Source organism: Sciurus vulgaris (genome assembly GCF_902686455.1).
Source record: "Sciurus vulgaris genome assembly, chromosome: 10".
NCBI lineage: Eukaryota > Metazoa > Chordata > Mammalia > Rodentia > Sciuridae > Sciurus > Sciurus vulgaris.
In genome coordinates, this window is record NC_136470.1 from 64,056,962 (window position 1) to 64,081,171 (window position 24,210).

General features: G+C 35.7%; 1 protein-coding gene across 2 annotated transcripts in view; it reads left to right on the forward strand.

The window, feature by feature from the left end:
• The window catches only part of ATP6V1A (ATPase H+ transporting V1 subunit A), a 68,663-nt gene that overhangs the window by 29,814 nt on the left and 14,639 nt on the right, over positions 1-24,210 (forward strand). For both annotated transcript variants that reach the window (XM_079155412.1, XM_079155411.1), the window contains 6 exons: positions 2,473-2,601; positions 5,239-5,453; positions 5,705-5,842; positions 7,482-7,633; positions 19,702-19,864; positions 20,373-20,481. In XM_079155412.1, the coding sequence (XP_079011538.1) occupies positions 2,473-2,601; positions 5,239-5,453; positions 5,705-5,842; positions 7,482-7,633; positions 19,702-19,864; positions 20,373-20,481 (906 nt within the window). The remainder of the gene's footprint in view (positions 1-2,472; positions 2,602-5,238; positions 5,454-5,704; positions 5,843-7,481; positions 7,634-19,701; positions 19,865-20,372; positions 20,482-24,210) is intronic.

A 24,210-nucleotide genomic window follows, 5' to 3' on the forward strand; every position in this document is an offset into this window, starting at 1 on the left:
CTTTAAGGCTGAGTAATATTCCATTGTATATATATATACCACAATTTCTTTATCCATTCATCTGTTGAAGGACATCTAGGTTGGTTCTATAGTTTAGTTATTGTGAATTGAACTGCTATAAACATTGATGTTGCTGCATCACTATAGTATGCTGATTTTAAGTCCTTTTGGGCATAAACTGAGGAGTGGGATCGCTGGGTCAAATGTTGGTTCCATTCCAAGTTTTCTGAGGAATCCCCATGGTACTGTTGAAAACAGTTTTAAGCTTTATATCCATTCTGCCAAAGCTTGGGAGTACTACTTTTTGTGGAGGCGGGGGATGGGTACCAGGGATTGATCTCAGGGGTACTTGACCACTGAGCCACATCCCCAGCCCTATTTTGTATTTTATTTAGAGACAGGGTCTCACTGAATTGCTTAGCTCTTTGCTTTTGATGAGCCTGGCTTTGAACTAGAGATACTTCTGCCTCAGCCTCCCAAGCCTCTGGAATTGTAGGTGTGCACCATCACATGTAGCAGGAGTCCTGCTTTTTAAATAATGAATCTCATTTCATTCATTTTATTGTTGAACATTCCCAATGCAAAATGTGATTCACAGTGTCCCTACGTAAAACATGCCCATTGATGTGTTATTATTAGCACCTTGAAAATTCATTTTTTCTCAAGTCTTCTTATAAATCTTGTGCAATTTTATTTTATTTTTTTTTTTTACTCTAGTCATGGTGGAAATAATGATACTTTTTTTTTGCTGTTTATGCAAATGAAGACCATTAGTCACTGTGCCTCTTTTTTCCTAAGAACTTGGTATTTGCTCACTGGCAAATGATTTAAAGGTTATTCATTTATACTTTTCATTGTTTACAATTTCTTTTGCCATTCAGAGAAACAATTTTCATCTTGGAAAATAATGAGGGTCTTTAGGACAGACAAGCTAAATATAAGAACTTTTAGAGACAAGGCAGAACAACAACATCAGAGTTTAGGTAAAATCATTCTGCAGAAATGTGTGGTAAACTGTTACTGGATTTGAGTAATCCCATACATGTTAACTCTAATTCACTTATTCTGTAAAAACCAAGATATCAGACAAGTGTCCTGTACAGTATTTGCTGTCTCTTTCCTGTTGAAGAGAAGTCCTAGAAACAATTGATATTAGACACTTTATTAACATCAATATTTTATTAGCTTGACCACCTAGAGACTTGTGAGTTATTTTCAAAGACATTTTGCTTTTATTAGTTTACCCAATTTGAACCTTTTTAAATCAAGTGAATTAAAAGTATCTGGATCCATTTTTTAATTTTAATTTTAGTAGCGCTCAGTTTTGATACAGACAAAACATGATGTCAGACAGCAGGACATACAAATAACACAAAATCAAAGGCCTTGTAACTTTATAGGTGAATCTCCATTGCAATGTAACAGATGTTCAAAAACTCTAGTTGAATAAAAATAGAACTGATAAAAAAAAAAAAAAAAAACTGTTACGGGAACCAATTTTAAATTCTTAAGGCCCTAATATTAGAGAAGTGGCACCCTTTTGCCTTATGAAATATGACTTTAAAGATTGTTATCTGTAATATTTCAATGGATCGTAATTTTTCTTATAGTAGGTATAAACATAAATATTAAATAAATTGTGTATGTAACAGTTTAGTTAAATATCAATTACTTTAATAGTTTCCACTGAAATATTGCCATTTATGTGCTTCTAATTAGTCATATCAGAAGGTAAATATTAAGAATAGATTTATTCCTGCATATTTCTAAAAATATGGCAACTTCCCCTCCCTTCCAGAAGAGTAATTTTTGCTTACTAGACAACATGGTCCAAAATGGTAAGATTTTATTCTGGCTCAAAATTTATAAGAAATTGGGGTTCATAATTTGGACTTTATCCAATGGTAGTGACTAATTATAAACATCATTTATGAAAAAAATCTACGAATGCACATGAGTTTTTCTATGTAGAGTTATCATTAGTTTATAAAAAGGGCTCCCAGAAAAGTTCTAAGAAACACTGATTTAAAATATTAGAAAGTAAAGATGTTACTTTAAGTTATTAGTACTCAAAAATACCAGTAGCACAGCTAACTGAGAATTGCATGGCATTCTAAAACTGTTATTCCAATTTTAATTTTTTTAATGTTCAAAAACCCATTATTACATGTATTATAATAACCTGAGTTCATCAGAATATGCCTAAGGACAATCAGGAAAGAATTTGCCTTATGGAACTTCAGACATTTGAAAATAGTTTCATGTATAGTATGTAAATTAATAAACTTTAGCCTAATAAATTTATTTTGTTAACCTCTTTATGTCATGTACTAAACATACATTTTTATGTAAAACTATGAGTATATCCTGTAGTGGTAATTTTATCTTTGTTTTGACTGCATGTATTATATTTATTGTATTTACAGAGGACCAAAATCTTAAGTAATCTAAACAGTCTTTTGTTCTCTTCAGTGGTTACAGCCTGTGACATGGCAGGTGCAGCCATGTATGAACTGGTGAGAGTGGGTCACAGTGAGTTGGTTGGAGAAATTATTCGATTGGAAGGTGACATGGCTACTATTCAGGTGTATGAAGAAACTTGTATCCTTTTTAGTTCAATTTCCTGCCACTTTCTGTGTCTTTGAATTCAAGGATTTAAGCCAAAGGAAGAAGTAGCAACAACCAGTCATGTTAGAAGCAGGAAAAGTAGATGTCATAAAGAGTCTCAATATACATATACATATACATACATATACATACTCTTACATATTTATACATATACATACATATACATATACACACACATACATACTCTTACATATTTATACACACATGTATACTTCTGATATAGGACATATTGAAGAAAGGAGAAAAGGTGCTAGGAATCAGTGCTATTATTTTAAGGAATTAGTATTAATGTTTTGAATTTTCATTGCTCTTGATGTTTCAGGAGTTCACAAACTTCAGGAATTTTTTTTCAGAAGGACATATAAGGCATGGAATAACAATACTAATTTGTGTGGTTAAAATTCTCCAGTCATAATTTCTATTTAAAATAATAAAGCTATAGTTAAACCAGTCACCAGTCTCTCTTCATTCATGAATAGCACTAGGTGACATTTAATATTACAGCTTTAGCACTAGGAAATCCTTATTGTTTGGTTATTAGAATTTTGGCTTTTAAACATAATATTCATTTTCAATTTTCTTTGAAAAATTAAGAGTTAAAGAGTTGAGTCTTGTGAAATGCAATCACCTTTTTGGGCATTCATATATATCTTTTGCTTAGATCAGCATTAATTCTTTGGGTATTTAATCAAGTTTTATTTTATACCACTTTTTTTACCATTATAAAATTCATGCTTGCTGATAACTGGTTTTCCTGTACAAATACTGGGTGCTAATTTAAAACAAAATCATCAGAAAAAATAAAATTAGAAACGTTTGTAAGTATGAAATCTAATTTCTATTGTTACCTTTATATTTAATCATTTTGGGGGGCCTGCTGGACAATGAACAGGGCCTCATCCATGCTAAGCACCAATTCTACCACTGAGCTGTACTCCCAGCCCATATTTAATATATTGCATGGCTTGGACATTTACAATAAATGAAAATAAATACAGTGACAACCCTCCCTACTTTTGTCATCCTGTATCTCATCAATTTCCAAAACACACAACACACAACCACTTTAATTGACTCCTTTTATTATACATCCTTCTAGTTTCTTAATTGCACATCTGAGCAAATTCATGTGTTTTTCCTTCCTTTTTTCCCCACACGATGGCATCATGTACGTTCTGTACCACACTTTTTTTTTTTCCGCTTAAAAATATGTGCATTACAGAAGATGAGGATGAATAATGTGGTAAATAAAGTAAAATGTTAATGGTAGAATCTAGACAATAGAGGAAGTTTACCGAAAATTTTTTTCAGCTTTTTTTAGGTTTAAAATTTTTCATATAATCATACTGAGAATAAAAAAGCTTATTTTGGAGAGCTTTCTAGAGAGATTCGTAGATGCTTCTATCCTTTTCTTATAGCTACATATAATTTCATCATAAGGACCTATCAATTTATTAATTGATTTCTTTTTAAATATTAGTTGTCAGTGAACCTTTATTTTATTTATTTATGTGTGGTGCTGAGAATCAAACCCAGTGCCTCAACCATGCTAGGCAAGTGCTGTACCATTGAGCTACCACCCCAACCCCTAATTGATTTCTTAATGATAGAAAATTTGATTGTTTCTAATCTTTTGCTTTTATCAACAGTGCTACAGTATAACCATGGTATGAATTTGCAAAGTTGGAGCCTAGGTCAAGGTTTATCCATTTTTTAATTTTAATAGATATTGCTAAATTGCTTTCAGTAAAAGTGATACTGATTTTACTCTTATCAACAAATATTAGAGAACAATATTTATTTATGAATATTTATTTATTTATGAATTTATTGTGCTTATTTATAGGTTTTACTCTTCCTTTCAAAGTCACTTCCTTAGTTCTTTTGTTTTTGTCCAGGTACTATTATCTTTTTAAGGAGACGGATTTTCTTTAGTAGCGTTTGAAATGATGAATTAATGAGAGATTTTTGCTTCTGTTTTCAGCCCTGTGGTTCCCAAAATGCAAAGACACTATGAGCAGCTGCAGTAAACTCATGTGATGCCCAGGATACTTAAAATTTTTGAGGTTAACACAGAAATATTAGACATCTTGTCAGATACTATGAACTAGTGGCTTGAGATAATGAACATTTTCATTACTTTACTGCATTACATTCTTGTCATTGGTGTCATATCTTTGAAAAGTTGAGTATTTGGTGGATACTAAGCTAAAAAGCAAGTAGGTAAAAATCAGTATGGAGTATGGTTTCCATTGTAATTGCAAAGCTTGAAAATAGGCACGAATGGACAATCCACATCCTGTTCATAGGCATTGTGGTTATTTAGGACTGAAATTTATACTTTTTTCTTTCAACTGATGCATATTATTCTTTCATTGCTACTCAGTTCTTAGGATATATATGTACTTATTAAGTTGTTTAGACATAACTATTTATTAATCAATATTATAAGATGATATTTTTTGTCCTGGAACACTGAAAGTATTATTGAAGAATTAGGGATGCTGTGAACTGAGAAAGTTGGGGAACCTCTACTTTTAAATTGTGATAATTCTTATTGATAATATCCTTAAACTTACATTGTGAGTTTTCCTCAACCAGTATTTCTAGCTGGTGTGTCTGTTGGCGACCCTGTACTCCGCACTGGAAAACCTCTCTCTGTAGAGCTCGGTCCTGGAATTATGGGAGCTATTTTTGATGGTATTCAAAGACCTTTGTCAGATATCAGCAGTCAGACCCAAAGTATCTACATCCCCAGAGGAGTAAATGTGTCTGCTCTTAGCAGAGATGTTAAATGGGATTTTACACCGTGCAAAAACCTACGGGTATGTCTGTGTAACCAAGAATTTCTAAAGTTGGTGAAAGAATGTGAAATAAATATTTAGTGAACTATTTTGTACTCTTAGTCCAAACAAAAATAGACTGTGGAAGCATAGTTTAAATTTTTCCTTAAATGCATTATAGGATTGTAGAATCTAGTATGTTTTATTAATAAGCAAATTGTTTTTATAGCATCAGGAATGATTCTATTTGATGATTAGTTGAACATTAAATGTTAAATGCATTTGTTCTCTAGGTTGGTAGTCATATCACTGGTGGAGATATTTATGGAATTGTCAACGAGAACTCTCTCATCAAACACAAAATCATGTTACCCCCACGAAATCGAGGAACTGTAACTTATATTGCCCCACCTGGAAATTATGATACCTCTGTAAGTATCATTTGAACTTTATCCCACAGAGCAGCAGCCCTGTTTATGTATTATAGTTGCTCCATTTTAATGCTGTAAATAGTTAAAGAATTGATACAGGTTTTGAGTAACTCCTAATTTGTGTGTATATGTGTGTGTGGTATTGAGGATCAAACCCAGAACTTTGGTCATGGTAAGCAAGCACTCTAGCATTGAGCTATAGCTCCAGTCCTATAATAATAATAGTAAATAATAATAAAATAATTATTATTTTTGGTACTGGGAATTGAACCCAGAAGGGATACTCTACCACTGAATCCTGTTTTATTTTGGGACAGGATCTCATTATGTTGCCCAGGCTGGACTTGAATTTGTGATACTCCTGCCCCAGACTTCCAAGTACCTGGGGTTACAGGTGTGTGCTACCACATCAGTCTCCTTTAACTTTTTTTTAAGGATATTTTTGTTTTGACTCGGAATTGGGAGTATAAAAAGCAAAACATATGCTTTTTTTTTTTTTTTAGGAAATATGACGTTTCTATGCCTTATTAACTGATGCTACATTTATGTAAAATCCTTATTCTTCAGGCATGAATTGAATAGACTTTGATTTCATTAGTAGTATTCACATAACATGTATATTCATAATGTATGTACGTCACATATGTATGTGATGTAATATCACATAGTCCTTTAATTTTATTTGTAGTCACATAATATAATAATCTTTAGAGGCTATGAAGAAACCTTTATTGAGAAAACTATTACAACCTATAATTTCCTCCCAATAAAATGTGATAAGGGATCATTTTTTAATAATTTCACAAAAATAAATTTGTGCTCTGCAATACACAGAGAACAAAATCTGAGTTAAAATTATTGTTCTGGACAGTCACTTAGGCTTACACAACAGCTTAAATACTCACTCATTCCAAATGGAAGAACCACCTTAAAGCAGACAAATTGAATTCATGTTTCAAGAAAATTATAGAATTCTGTAGGGCCTTGAAACTTTTGAGTTGTTTGTGTAGTTGAAACAATCTCTGTGTTCACAAGTGTTATTATAGGACTCATTACCTTTTTGCTTTTATAAATATTTAAACATTTTAAAACATCTAAAAATAAAAACATCAACTTTATAAATATTTTAGGATCTTTAATAAAGTTATTTTTATTAAGCAGTATAAGAGCATTATAAGAAAATAGACAAAACAGAGAATAGAAAGTAAATATGAAACTTTCACTTCTCCCTAGTCCCAGGAGCATCTTTTTTTTTTTTTTTTTTTTTTTTGGGTGCTGGGGATCGAACCCAGGGCAAGCACTCTACCGACTGAGCTATCTCCCCAGCCCCGCCAGGAGCATCTTAATTGTAAGATTTTCCCAGGCATTTACATATAACTTATTTATTTCCTTATGGCTTGATATATTCCCTTCTAAAAAATAATTCCTAAACTTTTAAAAATCACTAAAAGTATAATGCACCTAGTTGAAAATAATTTAGGACAATATTTAAAGATTGACAATAAAAAAATATCAATCTCCTTTCTCACTTTCATGTACCACCTTTCTATCCCCAAGAGAAATTAGGAGTTGCTTAAATTTTGGAGGAAAAAACATTTACAAATTTGATTGCACTGAAAACCATGCTGTATTTTTATAGGATGTTGTCTTGGAACTTGAATTTGAAGGTATAAAGGAAAAGTTCAGCATGGTCCAGGTATGGCCTGTTCGTCAAGTTCGTCCTGTCACTGAGAAGCTGCCAGCCAATCATCCTTTGCTGACTGGCCAGCGAGTCCTTGATGCCCTTTTTCCGTAAGTTTGGGATGTGTCCTACTATTTTCTCTCAGAGTTATTATATGCACCTATCTTTTCATTATCTTTATAGATAAAGATTTTTTGTGCTTGAAACCATGATAAAATTTATCTAGAGTAATTATGGTGCTAGTTTATAGAGTCAGACTATTAAAGAAGCTTTTCCCCCACAGAGGTAAACAGCATTATTTCTAAAATGTTCTGAAAAAATGAAATTTCCAGAATAGTACGTGCGTCAAAACAATATATTGTTCTTACGTTGTCTTAAACTAACTTAGACCGCTGTTACTGTACATTAATGATTTCTAAAATCAGGTAGGCTCTTCATGGTACAAGCATTATTTCTTAATTTGTAGTCTACTCTTTCCATTTTTTTTTTTTCCCTTTTTTATTTTTATCTTTACAGACTGCATTTTGATTCATTGTACACAAATGGGGTACATCTTTTCATTTCTATGGTTGTACACAATGTAGATTTACACCATTCATGTAATCATACATGTATATATAGGGTAATACTGTCTGTCTCAGTTCACAATCCTTGGTATTTTCAATGAGCACTTTACTTGAAGATTACCATGCCTGTGAAACCCTCTTTACATCCACATTTTTATCTTTAAGTAAGAGGATTTGAAACCCATAAAAATGTGATGCTTGAAATGATTCTGCCCCTGCAAAAATTCCTCTAAATACTTTTTCTCAACCATGCAGTGTTCACCCATTGGTGAAGGATGACTCTAGTGAGTAATGGTTGGTGAGAGGTAATTCTGTGTTTAATTCTTAACATAAAAGAATGATGAGTACAAGCAAACCTGCAGTGCTTGAGATCAACCTGACTGACTTCCTTCCCCTGCATATAACATAAAAAGTCATTTGGCTCAAACTGATGAATGTTGCCAGCTTCCTTTCCACACCATAATATATTAAACAGTAGTTGACTCTTTGATGTTTGCTAGAGAAGAGAAGAACAAAGCATATTACATTGCTGAAATTGCTTTCAGGCTTTGCTTTTTTTGTTTTTAAACTTTGATTTGCTTTCTGTCCCAAGGATAGTGTGCTGATTCCTAATGTGATGGGTAGAGAAATAACACCTAAACAGTAAATGTTAGGCAGTAGCATTCAAAAAATTGGCCTATTTCTCGTGTGTGGGATTTCTCTTTAATTCTAAGTGGAAATGAAGAAATTATATTTTTGGGTTTTGTCCATTTGTGGGGTGATGATAGAAATAATTAGTATGCTTTTGCAAAATAGGTTGTTCCTGTTTATAAAATAAAAAATTGATGTATAATATCAAAATGCTATATATGTAGTTCCATTTCTATACATTGTGTAGGTTTTAATTTTCACCTGATCTCATCTTTTACTAAGAAATATTTTTGTACATGGGGATTTACTATAATTGGGTTTTCCGAGAAAATGTTGCTGCAGTGAAATCATTCAAAACTTTGTCCTTCAGATATGAAATTTTGTCATATTTTCCTCTAGATAAATAATTCAGCAAGTTTTTTTTTTTTATTGTAATCAAATGGGATACATGTTGTTTCTCTGTTTGTACATGGCGTAAAGGCATACCATTTGTGTAATCATAAATTTACATAGAGTAATGTTGTTTGATTCATTCTGTTATTTTTCCCCTTCCCCCCACTCCTCCCACCCCTCTTTTCCCTCTATACAGTGCTTCCTTCCTCCATACTTGCCCCCCTCCCTAACCCTAACGCTAACCCTAACATTAACCCTTCTCTCCCCCCAATATGTGTCATCATCCACTCATTAGGGATATCATTCTTCCTTTGGCTTTTTGAGATTGGCTTATCTCACTTAGCATGATATTCTCCAATTTCATCCATTTGCCTGCAAAAGCCATAATTTTATCATTCTTTATGGCTGAGTAATATTCCATTGTATATATATACCACAGCTTCTTTATCCACTCATCAATTGAAGGGCATCTAGGTTGGTTCCACAGTCTGGCTATTGTGAATTGAGCAGCTATGAACATTGATGTGGCTGTATCTCTGTAGTATGCTGATTTTAAGTCCTTTGGGTATAGGCCAAGGAGTGGGATAGCTGGGTCAAATGGAGGGTCCATTCCAAGTTTTCTAAGGAATCTCCACACTGCTTTCCAGAGAGCTGCACTAATTTGTAGCCCCACCAGCAATGTATGAGTGTACCTTTCTCCCCACATCCTCGCCAACACCTGTTGTTGCTCGTATTCTTGATCATCGCCATTCTAATTGGGGTGAGATGGAATCTTAGGGTGGTTCTGATTTGCATTTCTCTTATTACTAGAGATGTTGAACATTTTTCCATATGTTTGTTGATTGCTTGTAGATCTTCTGTGAAGTGTCTATTCATTTCCTTAGCCCATTTGTCGACTGGATTATTTGTATTCTTGGAGTAGAGTTTTTTGAGTTCTTTATAGATTCTGGAGATTAGTGCTCTATCTGAAGTATGATTGGCAAAGATATTCTCCCACTTTGTAGGCTCTTTCTTCACATTGCTGATAGTTCCCTTTGCTGAGAGAAAGCTTTTTAGTTTGAATCTATCCCAGTGGTTGATTCTTGCTTTTATTTCTTGTGCTGTGGGAGTCCTGTTAAGGAAGTCTGGTCCTAAGTCGACATGTTGAAGATCTGGACCTACTTTTTCTTCTGTAATCTGCAGGGTCTCTGGTCTGATTCCGAGGTCCTTAATCCATTTTGAGTTTAGTTTCGTGCATGGTGAGAGATATGGGTTTAGTTTCATTCTGTTGCATATAGATTTCCACTTCTCCCAGCACCATTTGTTGAAGAGGCTATCTTTTCTCCATTGCATATTTTTGGCACCTTTGTCTAGTATGAGAAAATTGTATTTATTTGGGTTTGTGTCCGTGTCCTCTATTCTGTATCATTGATCTACCTTTCTATTTTGGTACCAATACCATTCCGTTTTTGTTACTATTGCTTTGTAGTAGAGTTGAAGATCTGGTATTGCAATACCCCCTGTTTCACTCTTCCTGCTAAGGATTGCTTTAGCTATTCTGGGTTTCTTATTCTTCCAGATGAATTTCATAATTGCTTGCTCTATTTCTGTAAGGTACGTCATTGGGATTTTAATTGGAATTGCATTGAATTTGTATAGCACTTTAGGTAGTATGGCCATTTTGACAATATTAATTCTGCCTATCCAAGAACATGGGAGATCTTTCCATCTTCTAAGGTGTTCTTTAATTTCTTTCTTTAGTGTTGTATAGTTCTCATTGTAGAGGTCTTTCACCTCCTTTGTGAGATTGATTCCCAAGTATTTTATTTTTTTCGAAGCTATTGTGAATGGGGCAGTTTTCCTAATTTCTCTTTCTGAAGATTCATCACTTATGTACAAAAATGCATTGGATTTATGAGCGTTGATCTTGTAACCTGCTACTTTACTGAATTCACTTATGAGTTCTAAGAGTTTTCTGGTGGAATTTCCAGGTTCCTCTAAATATATAATCATGTCATCAGCGAACAGGGATAGTTTGAGTTCTTCTTTTCCAATTCGTATCCCTTTAATTTCTTTGGTTTGTCTAATTGCTCTGGCTAGAGTCTCAAGAACGATGTTGAATAGAAGTGGTGAAAGAGGGCATCCCTGCCTTGTTCCAGTTTTTAGGGGGAATGCTTTCAGTTTTTCACCATTGAGAATGATATTAGCCATGGGCTTAGCATAGATGGCCTTTACAATGTTAAGGAATGTTTCCACTATCCCTATTTTTTCTAGTGTTTTGAGCATGAAGGGGTGCTGTATTTTATCAAATGCTTTTTCTGCATCTATTGAAATAATCATGTGATTCTTGACTTTAAGTCTATTGATATGGTGAATTACATTTATTGATTTCCTGATGTTGAACCAACCTTGCATCCCTGGGATGAAACCCACTTGATCATGGTGCACTATCTTTTTAATATGTTTTTGTATGCGATTTACTAAAATTTTGTTGAGAATTTTTGCGTTGATGTTCATTAAGGATATTGGTCTGAAATTTTCTTTCCTTGATGAGTCTCTGTCTGGTTTAGGTATCAGTGTGATATTGGCTTCATAGAATGAGTTTGGGAGGGTTCCCTCCTCTTCTATTTTATGGAATACTTTGAGAAGTATTGGAATGAGCTCTTCTTTAAAGGTTTTGTAGAACTCGGCTGAGAACCCATCTGGTCCCGGACTTTTCTTTGTTGGTAGGCTTTTGATGACTTCTTCTATTTCAGTACTTGAAATTGTTCTATTTAAATTGTGTATGTCCTCCTCGTTCAGTTTAGGCAATTCATATGTCTCTAGAAACCTGTTGATGTCTTACGAGGTTTTCTGTTTTGTTGGAGTATAGATTTTCAAAATAGCTTCTAATTATGTTTTGTATTTCAATCCTGTCTGTTGTGATATTTCCTTGTTCATTCCGAATTTTAGTGATTTGGGTTTTCTCTCGTCTTCTCTTTGTTAGTGTGGCTAAAGGTTTATCAATTTTGTTTATTTTTTCGAAGAACCAATTGTTTATTTTGTCAATTTTTTGTATTGTTTCTTTTGTTTCAATTTCATTGATTTCAGCTCTGAGTTTAACTATTTTCTGTCTTCTACTACTTTTGGTGCTGTTATGTTCTTCTTTCTCTAGGTCTTTGAGCTGTAGTGTTAGGTCGTTTATTTGTTGACTTTTACTTCTTTTATTAAATGCGCTCCATGAAATAAATTTCCCTCTAAGTACTGCTTTCATAGTGTCCCAGAGATTTTGATATGATGTTTCCTTGTTCTCATTTACCTCTAAGAATTTTTTAATTTCCTTCCTAATACCTTCTGTTATCCATTCATCGTATAATAGCATATTGTTTAATCTCCAGATGTTGGAATAGTTTCTGTGTTTTACTCTTACATTTATTTCTAACTTCAATCCATTATGATCTGATAGAATACATGGTAGTGTCTCTATCTTCTTGTATTTGCTAACATTAGCTTTGTGGCATAATATATGGTCTATTTTAGAGAAGGATCCATGTGCTGCTGAGAAGAAAGTGTATTCGCTCTTGGTTGGATGGTATATTCTATAAATGTCCGTTAAGTCTAAATGATGGATTGTGTTATTGAGATCTATGGTTTCTTTGTTCAATTTTTGTCTGGAAGATCTGTCCAGTGGTGAGAGAGGCGTGTTAAGATCACCTAGTATTATTGTGTTATGGTCTATTTGGTTTCTGAAATTGAGAAGGATTTGTTTGACATACATGGATGAGCCACTGTTTGGGGCATAGATGTTTATGATTGTTATATCTTGCTGATTTATGCTTCCTTTAAGCAGTATGAAATGACCTTCTTTATCCCTTCTGACTAACTTTGGCTTGAAGTCCACATTATCTGAAATGAGGATGGATACTCCAGCTTTTTTGCTGAGTCCATGTGCATGGTATTTTTCCCCATCCTTTCACCTTTAGTCTATGGGTATCTTTTTCTATGAGGTGAGTCTCTTGCAGGCAACATATTGTTGGATCTTTCTTTTTAATCCAATCTGCCAGTCTATGTCTTTTGATTGATGAATTCAGGCCATTAACATTCAGGGTTATTATTGAGATATGATTTGGTTTCTCGGTCATTTGGTTCATTTTTTAAATTTTGGTTAATTGTTTGACACAACTTGGCTCCTCCTTTATTTGACAATTCCTTTAGGATAATTCCTCCCTTTGCTGATTTGCTTCTTTGTTTTTCATCTCTTCCTCATGGAATATTTTGCTGAGAATGTTCTGTAATGCTGGCTTTCTTTTTGTAAATTCTTTTAGCTTTTGTTTATCATGGAAGGATTTTATTTCATCGTCAAATTTGAAGGTAAGTTTTGCTGGGTATAAGATTCTTGGTTGGCATCCATTTTCTTTCAGGGCTTGAAAAATGTTGTTCCAGGCCCTTCTAGCTTTTAGGGTCTAGATTGAAAAAATCTGCTGATATCCGTATTGGTTTCCCCCTGAATGTAATTTGGTTCTTTTCTCTCACAGCCTTTAAAATTCTGTCTTTATTTTGTATGTTAGGCATTTTCATTATAATGTGCCTTGATGTGGGTCTGTTGTAATTTTGTGTATTTGGAGTCCTATAAGCCTCTTGAACTTGATTTTCCATTTCATTCTGCAGATTTGGGAAATTTTCTGATACTATTTCATGGAATAGATTGTTCATTCCTTTGGTTTGTTTCTCTAAGCCTTCCTCAATCCCAATAATTCTTAAATTTGGCCTTTTCATGATATCCCATAGTTCTTGTAGATTCTGTTCATGATTTCTTACCATCTTCTCTGTTTGTTCAACTTTGTTTTCAAGGTTAAATATTTTGTCTTCAATGTCTGAGGTTCTGTCTTCCAGGTGTTCTATCCTACTGGATATGCTTTCTATGGAGTTCTTAATTTGGTTTATTGTTTCCTTCATGTCAAGGATTTCTGTTTGGTTTTTTTTTTCAATATCTCTAACTCTTTATTGAAATGATCTTTTGCTTCCTGTATTTGCTCTTTTAACTGTCGATTTGTGCGATCATTCAATGCCTGCATTTGCTCTTTCATCTCCTCATTTGCTTCCCTGATCATTTTAATTATGTACAATCTGAACTCCTTTTCTGTCATTTCTTCTGCCATGCTGTCATTGGGTTTTATTGATGTAACATCTAGATTTGTTTGCAGCATTTTCTTTCCTTGTTTTCTCATATTGTTCAGGTATCAGTGGACCGCTGAGATATTGCAGATTTCCTTTATTGACTTACAATGTCCCTGAAGATTTGTATATATATCCCCTCTTAGCCTTCAGTAGGCTGAAGTCTTGGAGGAAGTTGATAATGCGGTGCTCCACAAGGAATCTGCCTCTCTAGGAGTGGTGGCCTTCAGGTGGGGTATGTTCCCTGCTAGTGGGCAGAGGTGCCTCCACTTGTTGACCAATGGTCATCCAAAGGGGAACTAGGCTGCGGGCTGAGGCAAGGCCTGTTTGGGCCTGTGTCTCTGGTTTTACCGTCCTTGTGGGGAAACCTCACCCGGCAGGGAAGACTCACCCGGTGGGGAGGTGTCGCTGGTCAGTTCCCTCCTAGAGGTTCCCCTCAATTTACAGCTACCGCCGGGGCTGGGCTGCCTTCCTCTGCAAAGTTCCCAGGGGCCCGGCCCTACCTCCTGGGCCTGGGAGCCTCACCCTTCGCAGATGAATCTCCTTAGGCTGCCCCTCCTCAGAGAATCTGCCCGCAGGCCTGGAACCTTCGCTCCGCCCTAAACCTGTCTCTGTGCGACTCTTCCACCAAGAAGCCTCCTAGATCCTGGGACCCTGCTCTACACCTGATCGCCTGGCTATGCGGCCCCTAGCCACCTGGGGCCCCGTACAATCGCTTTGAGTCCCAGAGACTCGCCACACGCCTCTTCCTCCAGACAACCACCCAGTATTCCGGTGCGGTCACTAGAAGTCCAAGCAACTCACTGCGTGCCTCCTCCTCCCACCAACCACCCATAGCCCTGGGCAATCAATCACTCCGAGTCGAAGTGACCCTCCCCGTTCCTCCTCCTTCTCCAGATAACCCCCCGGGTGTTCAGGAGCGGTTGCTCTGAGTGGCTCTGAATCCACGTGACCCGCTGCACGCGTCCTCTGGGCAACCGCCCGGAGCTCTGGTGCGGCCACTCGAGACCAAGCGACCCACCGTGCTTCTCCTCCAGGCAGCCCCCCTGTGTTCAGGAGCGGTCGCTTTAAGTTCAAACAACTCACCAGTCGCCTCCTCCTCTGCGCAGCCGCCTGGAGCTCTAATGCAGTCACTGCGAGTCCAAACGACCCGCCGCGCTCCTGCTCCTCCTCCTCGTCCTCCTCCTCCTCCTCCTCCTCCTCCTCAGGGCAGGCCCCGGAGTCCTGAGTCCACACAGCTCTCCTTGCCGCACCTCCCCTGGGCAGCCGCCGGAGCCCCAGTGGTTGCTCCGAGTCCCAGCGCTGTGCTGAGCGGCCTCCTCTACGACGTTCCCAGTTGTCCGAGTTCACTGCTCCAGCGGGAGGAGGGGCTTCTCGCCGGCAGCTCTACTTCACAAGTTCCCTGCGTTCCAGGACTACCGTCCCATCTGAGACGCCTCCCCAATGGGAGAGACTCACCCGGCTGCTTTGAGTTGGTCCCAAGTCTCTCAATTTCTCCTCTTTTGAATCCTGAATCCTGGAGCAACATGAAATGCAGCCACCCTCTAGGCCGCCATCTTGAAACCTCCATTTTCTTAAAAACCTTTTCCTTTATTTTAGATTTCACATATCCTGCTTTATTTCAACAAATGACTTTGTCATTTAATTCACAGAAAGACTGAAGCAATGAGACAGGAGCTCCTCAACCTGTGACCAAACCAGTGAACTTTTTTTTGTGTGTGGTGCTGGGATTGAGCTTCTGGGCTATCTGCACTCTACCACTGAGCTGCATTCCTGCTTTCCCGAGCACTTTTTTTTTTGTTTTTGTTTTTGGTTTTTTTTTGGTACTGGGGACTAAACCCAGGAGTGCTTAACCACTGAGTCCACATCCCCAGCCCTTTCTGTTTGTTATTTTTGAATCAAGGTCTCAGTAATTTGCTTAGGGCCTGGCTAACTTTCTGAGTTTGGCTTTGCAATCCTCCTGCCTCGGTCTCCTGAGTTGCTAAGATTACAGATGGTGTGCCACTGCCTCTGGTCCTCCCTCCCGTGCACTCTTAACGTACTTATTTACCTTTCTGACTTACACTCTGAGTTGTTCCTGCTATTACTGTCTCATTAAGATCTCCATCCTAAACTGGAGACTATTATGTTAAGTCAAATAAGCCAAACTCAGAAACTCGAAGGAAGGTCAAATGTTTTCTGGTATGTGGAACCTAATCCAAAATAAGGGAGGCAGGAGGTGGGAATAGAAAAAAAGGGAAGAGGGGGATTCCATCAGAAGAGAAGAAAGATGGGTGGATTAGATGAAGGGGATGGAGAGGAAAGGAGAAGGGGTGAGATAAGGGAAGAACAGTAGAATGAATCTGACCTAACTTGCCCGTGTACATATATGAATATACTGCTGTGAATCTCACCATCATGTATATCCACAAGACACTAACTTTAAAAAAAAAAAAAAAAAAAAACTGGAAGTAAATAGCAGAAATATTAGTAGAATAGAGGGAAGGGAATGGGGAAGGAGAATGGTGGGAATACTAGGGACTGCCTTAGAGCAAATTATATTCCATGTTTTATAATTATGTCGAAATTAATCCTAGTGTTATGTGTAACTAAAAAAAATTAAAAAAAAAAAAAGATATCTATCCTTTGACTCTTTTTTTCTTGTTAGTCAGTACCTCCCATTTCCATACCTTTTACTCTTTAGCCTAGACTAGACTCAGTAGTCTATAATTCTTATGGATATTTGCCCATATTATAATAAATCTCATTGTTCCTCTGTATTTTACCACATCACCTAACAAAACCAATCTAGGTATTTCCTTTTCTTAACTCTACTTATAGGTTGCTGAGAAAATTAAATAATCAGTGCTAATTAGTATCTAACCTCACTACTGTATAGCATTCCTTTTGCATTTCACTAGTTATAATTCTCTCCTGTTCCCTTAGCAGCTACTTCATACTATTCCACTTGCCTTAGATCTTTAACTCCACCATTCTTTCTTCCTCTTCCTTTATAAGTGAAAACAGAAAATTAGAAACCATGAGTTTTGGAACCCCTTCAATTTCCTGTCACTGGACTCCATGTACATTGCCATTCATCTCTTCTTTCATTTTCTGGAGCTTATCTCTTCTCATATCTCCTCAAAGATCAGCATCATCTTCCCTTTCTCTCTGATGAAAAAAGTCTACCTTCTATCCTTTATCTCTTTCCAATCTGTCACTACCTTTCTCCTCATCTTCATTGCCTAACATTTCCCACTCTCATATACTCTGCCCTTGACTTTATGAGTCCCTTGAACTACCCTCGCTGCTGTCATCGGTCACCTCCATACTTGATCAAGTCAAGAAATAAATATTTTCTAAATCCCTACAGCTTTGAATATTGGTGTCATCTCTTCGTTGAAACACCCTCTTTCTTTGTTCTCCTGATAGATTCTATGTACAAGTTCTTACTCTGTTGTAAACTTCTCCTCTTAAGTTTTGGTACTTTTAGGATTTTTCCTCTTCTAAGGCTTCTTTATCGTTATTCTGTCTCTTACCTCTCTTGGGATGACTTTTGTTACTCTCCTGATTTAATATTTATCTATGTATGATGATTCTTTTCTGTATTTTTATTCCTGACCTCCAGACGCATATCTACTTCTGATTATTCCTTTGCTTTTGATTGTCCTTTTTTTTTTTTTTTTGTTACCTCTTCACAGGTGTCATTATCATCCATCAGTGGGGGCCTAATCTAAAATCCGTGACTTCTCAAGGACTGATATTACCTTCCCATATCTAGTTCAGCAAATGAACTAGACTTTTTTTACTTCTCTAAATATTTTTATCTGTATCCTAAATTCATATTCCATTACTGTAGTTACGGCCTCCACCCTAATTCCTGCAAAGATCACAAGTAATCAGACTTGTGGTCCTCGGTCTTGCTTTCTTTCTAGGTGGTTGTCCATATAACATAGTGGTCCATCTAAAACATATTTGATCCTGCACTGTTTTACGCTTAAGGTATTTTCATTGCTCTTAAAAAACAATATACACAATCATGAACTTCTTACAGAGTCACCCGTCATCTGGCTATTGCCTACTTTCCAGCATTGATTCAGCCACTTGCCTGCCCAACTACTTCCTTAAATGCCTTCTTCTAGGAGTAGTGGAAAGACTTTAAACTCCTCAAGCAATGGTCTCTCCTGCCTCTGGACCTTTGGGCATGCTATTCCCTCTGCTTGCATTGGTACTTCCCTTTATCTGGCTATTTTCCATTTCCTTTAAGACTTACCTACTTTCAGGAGGAATTTTCTAACCCTGCTCCAGTCCAGTGTCAAACTTTGCGTACCTTCCTCTGTATTCCCACAGTTCTCTCTGACAGCATTTTTCACATTGGACTGATGAATTTCCAAATTGGGTACACCCAGTCCCATCCCCATTCTAGGTTAAATTGATTTGGCAAAAGTTTGGAGAGCCATTATGAGAGAAGTATACTGAGAAATGCCTGAAAGGTTTGGAGGAAAAAATTTTTGATGCATATTAGTTTTATATTGAAAAAAAAATGTTTCTATCATTAAGGATGCAATGTTTTCATGAATTTTAAAGATAAAGCATGATCTTACAAACATTTCCCTTAGAATTACATCCCATTTTTCCTGATCAGACCTTCCCCCACCACATAACACACACACACACACACACACACACACACACACACACACACACACAGCAATATCCACTTTCTGCTGCCCCTTTTTATTTAGGGTTTGAAAATGTCAGCTAAATGGTATCATAATCACCACTTGATGATTCACCAGTTAATTTATCCCACAGGAATTTGTGCTTCATGAATACAGGAACTTCTCTGTCTTCTTGACTGTTTATTGTCTCTCCAACATCTTGAAGCACAGTTTTTAGTACCTAGAAAAAAGTACTCGGTAAATAGTTATTGAATGGATAAAAAGGGATTAACTTAATACCTTAACAAAACTTTGTTCATTAAACTTTATTATTTTAAATTCCTATACTGTCTTATATCCCCCCACCCCCAGCAGCATTAGGGATTGAGCTACATCCCTAGTTCTTTTTATTGTTTACTTTGAAACAAGGTCTTACTAAGTTGTTGAGACTGTCCTAGAACTAGTGATCCTGATGCTTCAGCCTTCTGTATTGTCTTTTCATGAACTAATTTATATAAGCATTCAGAATGTCAGTACCATTTTATCTTATTATTTTCATATCCCTCTTCCCCAAGGTGCCTTATGGAATATACTTTCACTTTTCAACTAGTAAAGATGATGGGGATGAATAATGATTAAAACATCATAGGCATAAATATATAACATATGTTTGTATATCTTTGTGTGTATAGACTTAAATATTTCAGAGCATTTTCTTTCCTTATATTTCTGTTTCTCTTCCCTACTTTAATAGTATTTGTTAGCAAGTACAGCAATCCATTATTTTTTTTTTTTTTTTTTAATTTTCTTTGTTAGGTGTGTACAGGGAGGAACTACTGCAATCCCTGGAGCTTTTGGCTGTGGAAAGACAGTGATATCACAGTCTCTCTCCAAGTATTCCAATAGTGATGTGATCATTTATGTAGGATGTGGTGAAAGAGGAAACGAGATGTCTGAAGTTCTCCGGGACTTCCCAGAGGTCTGTATGTGGGAAACGAGAAGATACCACATATCGACTTTCATTGGCAGTTAATAAAGCTTAATATTGGATCTGGAGCATTGCTTTCCTTTGTCAAGGATCTTTTTAGAAATTTTAAAGTAATATCCATGATTTTATATTCAAGGAAAGAAATTTGAATTTTTCAGTCACTCTTGAAAGTGTCTCTTTTTGGTCTGGTGGTGAAAGATAAAACATTTATGTATGTAAACTTTACATAGGTTTTGCGATCTAGTTTCTATAAAAATGTATTCTTTTTCATAAAATAATAGATTTCATTTATGAAATGGAAATAATTTCTATCTTCAGAGCACAGCACTCTGGTACAGAAAAGAGCAGTTAAGAGTGATAGGGAATATTATTTGGGGAATACTGGTTAGAGGGGTTAAACACAGACAAGTTGTGAAAGATAAAGTTTGGGGAACCAAAATGTTACATTTAGAACCTGGGGATCACCTGCACATTTTTTTTTTTTTTTTTTTACCTCTAGCTCACTATGGAAGTTGATGGTAAGGTAGAGTCAATCATGAAGAGGACAGCTTTGGTAGCCAATACCTCCAATATGCCTGTTGCTGCTAGAGAAGCCTCTATTTATACTGGTGAGTTATGGATTGTCATAAAAGCAATTAATACCTGTTCTTAAACTTAAAGCTAGTACCAAGATTTTCCTTTTCCAGAGAACTTTTCTTTTCTTCTATAATACTTTCATATTGTCAACATTCCTAACTTTAAAAAGATATTTTACTTATTATATCTTGAGAAAAAGTAAACAGAAGATATTTATAGAACTGCCCCAGTGTTTTTAATGACTATAAAATGATGTATTTTCTACCTTTTCCAATCACATATATTGCCACTGATGTGTCTTTAGATATGCTTGGATAATCAGCTTTAAATTATTACATTTTAACTATTGATATAAAAGATTTAAAAATTGCTGTGTTTATATGTTATCTTCCAACTTTGCTTCCACTTCAGTCCCAACTTTTTTAGTACTTTTATTTGTGTTTTTTAGGACTCATTAAATTTATATTCTGTTCTGGAACAAGAAGTCCAGTATTTAATTTAGCTTTAGACCTGAAGCAAAATGGAGTTAATGCTTACTGTCCTTTGGCTACAGTTTGTCTATTTCTTGTTTGGCTGAAGTTTGCCTTTTGGAAGTGTCTTCAAGAAAGGCTCATGGAAACTATATTGCCTCAATTCTTGTTCTTCATAAGTTTTATTTGTTGTTTTTTTGTTTTTCCTGTGGCCTTTAAACTTTAATAGTAGTTTGAATATAAAATTCTTGGTTCAATTCTTAATTCTGGTCTGGTGGTTTTCACTTATTGGAGGAAAGATGAAACAGACAAACCATTTATGTATGTGAACTTCCATAAATGTTATGATATAATAGATTACTATAGTAACATTTATCTTTTTATAAAGAAATAAATGACTAAATAGATATTATATATGAAATGGAAATGATGCCTATCCAAACCTTAACCATAGTTTGGCTTAGTATAAAATTCTTGTTTCAATATTTCTTTCCTTGAGAACTCTTTTTCTAGCACTAAGTATTGGGGAAAGATCTGACAACTTTTTTTCTTTTAGAGTTGCTTTTCCTATTTGCCCCCAAGAATTTCTCTTTAAATTTGAAGTCTCATACTGATATGTTTGATTAATTTTTCCTGAGACATGATATAACCTTTCACTCTATTAAAATGTCTTATCTCTCTTCCATATGTATCATTTCCTCTCCAGTTCCTTCTGTTTAACCTTTTGTCTGCACACAGGATAAATGGCATTTATTTTTTGTGTTGCTATTTTATTTCTAAAATAGTTTTATTTTTTTCTTCCAGCTCTTTGTTGAGTTCTGCTAGTTCATGAAACATCTCTTCTTATTTTTCTAGATAATCCTTGAGATTTTATATTGTGATAGGATGCATTATTAAGGTTCTTTTTAAATTAACTCTGGTCATAATTTTCATCTGTTCATTGGCAGGTTCTTTTGCCAACATTGTATCCCCTTCTATCTTTTTTTCTTATTTCATCTTTGTTTAGATACTCTATGCTTGTATTTATTGTCACTATTACTCATCTCTGTGTAGGGTATGAGAGGAGTTGGTTATGACTGTGGTCCAGGGTAACAGGAATTCTTCATGGTAACCTGTGAAGTCTGTGGCAGCATGCAGTTGTGTAGCTAAATTATTTTACTTTTTACTTGTCCTGCCAACAGAAGTCAGTAGCTGTAAGACAAATTCTTTCTATTCTACCTTAGCTCTCACACTTTTTATGTAGTGAAAATAGGAAGTGCCTACATGTGTTTTGTTCACATCCATCTCCCTGATTCCGTACCAGATCCAAGGAACCTGGATCTAACCATGAGGCCTTTGCAGTGGTCCAAACAAAGAATTCTTGATTTTGTTCCTCAGAATGTGTCTCTTAGTTATCAGAAGTTTTATCTGAGTTGTGTACCTCAGATGAATTCTTGGTGTTTCCCCACACTCTAGTATGATTTTTACTCATTCAGTTTGGCTTTCCTTATTATTTTGTTGTGGGACTAAATGTGTCTTTTACCTTTTTGAATTCATATGTTTCTTGTTCTCCTTGTTTGGTGGTAACTTTAATGAGAGAGTAGAGAAAGTGACATATTCATCTACTGTTTCTGTCAGCTTTTGCTGCTGACTAAAAGACCTAACAAGAACAATTTAGAGAAGGAAAAGTTTATTTGGGGGCTCACAGTTTCAGAGGTCTCAGTCCATAGACAGCTACCTCCATTCCTCAGGGCCTGAGGTGAGGCAGAACATCATGGTGGAAGAGTGTGGTGGAGGGAAGCGGCTCACATGATGATCAGAAAGCAGAGAGAAAGACTCCACATATCAGATACAAAATATATACCTCAAAGGCATGCCCCCAAGGACCCACCACCTCCAGTCACATCCTACCACTTGGTTAATCCCTATCAGGGCATTAATTCACTGATTGGGTTAAGGCTCTCATAACCCAATCATTTCACCTCTACACTTTCTTACATTGTCTCACTCATGAGCTTTAGGGGGACACCTCACATTCAAATCATAACATCTACCATTCTAAGACAGAAAATCTACCTCATTCTTTTATGTGGCTCCATGGCCCTTCTTTTTTCTTTTTTTTTTTTTTTTTTTTTTTTCTTTTTTTTTTTTTTTTTTTCTTTTTTCTTTTTGGTACCAAGCATTAAAACCTAGGGTGCTCAACCACTGAGCCATCCCTAGTTCTTTGGTATATTTTATTTGGAGACAAAGCCTCACTAAGTTGCTAAGACCAGCTTTGAACTTGCAATCCTCCTGCTTCAGCCTCCAGAGCAACTGGGATTATAGGCTTTACACCAGGGCACCCAGTTATATGTCCCTTTGATGGCGTAATTTATTTCATCAACATCCTTTTGTTGGACATTTGGATTGATCACTACCACAAACAATGCATCACTAAAACATCTTTATGCATGTGTTTTATACTGAGTTTGTTAAATTTGTTGTTTTTTGATTGGTTCGTTGGATTTTTGTTGTTGTTGTTTTTAGTATGTTTTGTGTGCTTATTTCTTTGCACACAATTTCTAAGAGTAATTTCTTAGAATTCTTGAGAATAGAATGCTTAATGTAGAGTTTAAATTTTGTTAACCATTCAAAAGGAATAACTATATCCAAATGAAAAATGCAAAGAACATATACATTTTTCAGATTATAAAGATGTTATAAAGAAAAAGATGAAGTAAATGTGAAAATTTGTCATTGCAAAAAAAGTAGTAACTATAGAAAAATTTCTTTCTCCACATTTATACCAGTGCTAGTTTTTTTTAAACACATTCTTATGCTTACCAAACTATAGAAAATTGAAGTAATATTACAGATGTCCCTGTAGACATCCAGCACCTAGATGGGCTGACATTTTAAATATTCTTGCTTTATTAGATATCTATTCTATCTGTATTTCTTAAGAGTGAACTAGCATCTTTTGTGTGTATTAACCCTTAAAAACTGCCTTCTGTCCATTTTCCTTTTGGTTTGTAGTTGTTTTTCATGCACCAAGAGTTCATCTGATGCTTACAATTCAGATAAAGCTTCTGAGAACTAGGAAATTCATGCTGAATTATTAGGCTGAGGTTAATAGCAGCACAGGAATCAGAACCTGGAACTTCTTTGTATATATTAGCTTGTTGTGTGACTTTACAAGACAGGACTCCATCTACACACCAGGAAGATCAACAATTGAGATACTATTCATGTTAATAACATTTGTTACTATTTAGAAATAACCAAACAAGCTAATTAGTTGAGTTTTTTAAAGTATGCACATATGTGTGTGTG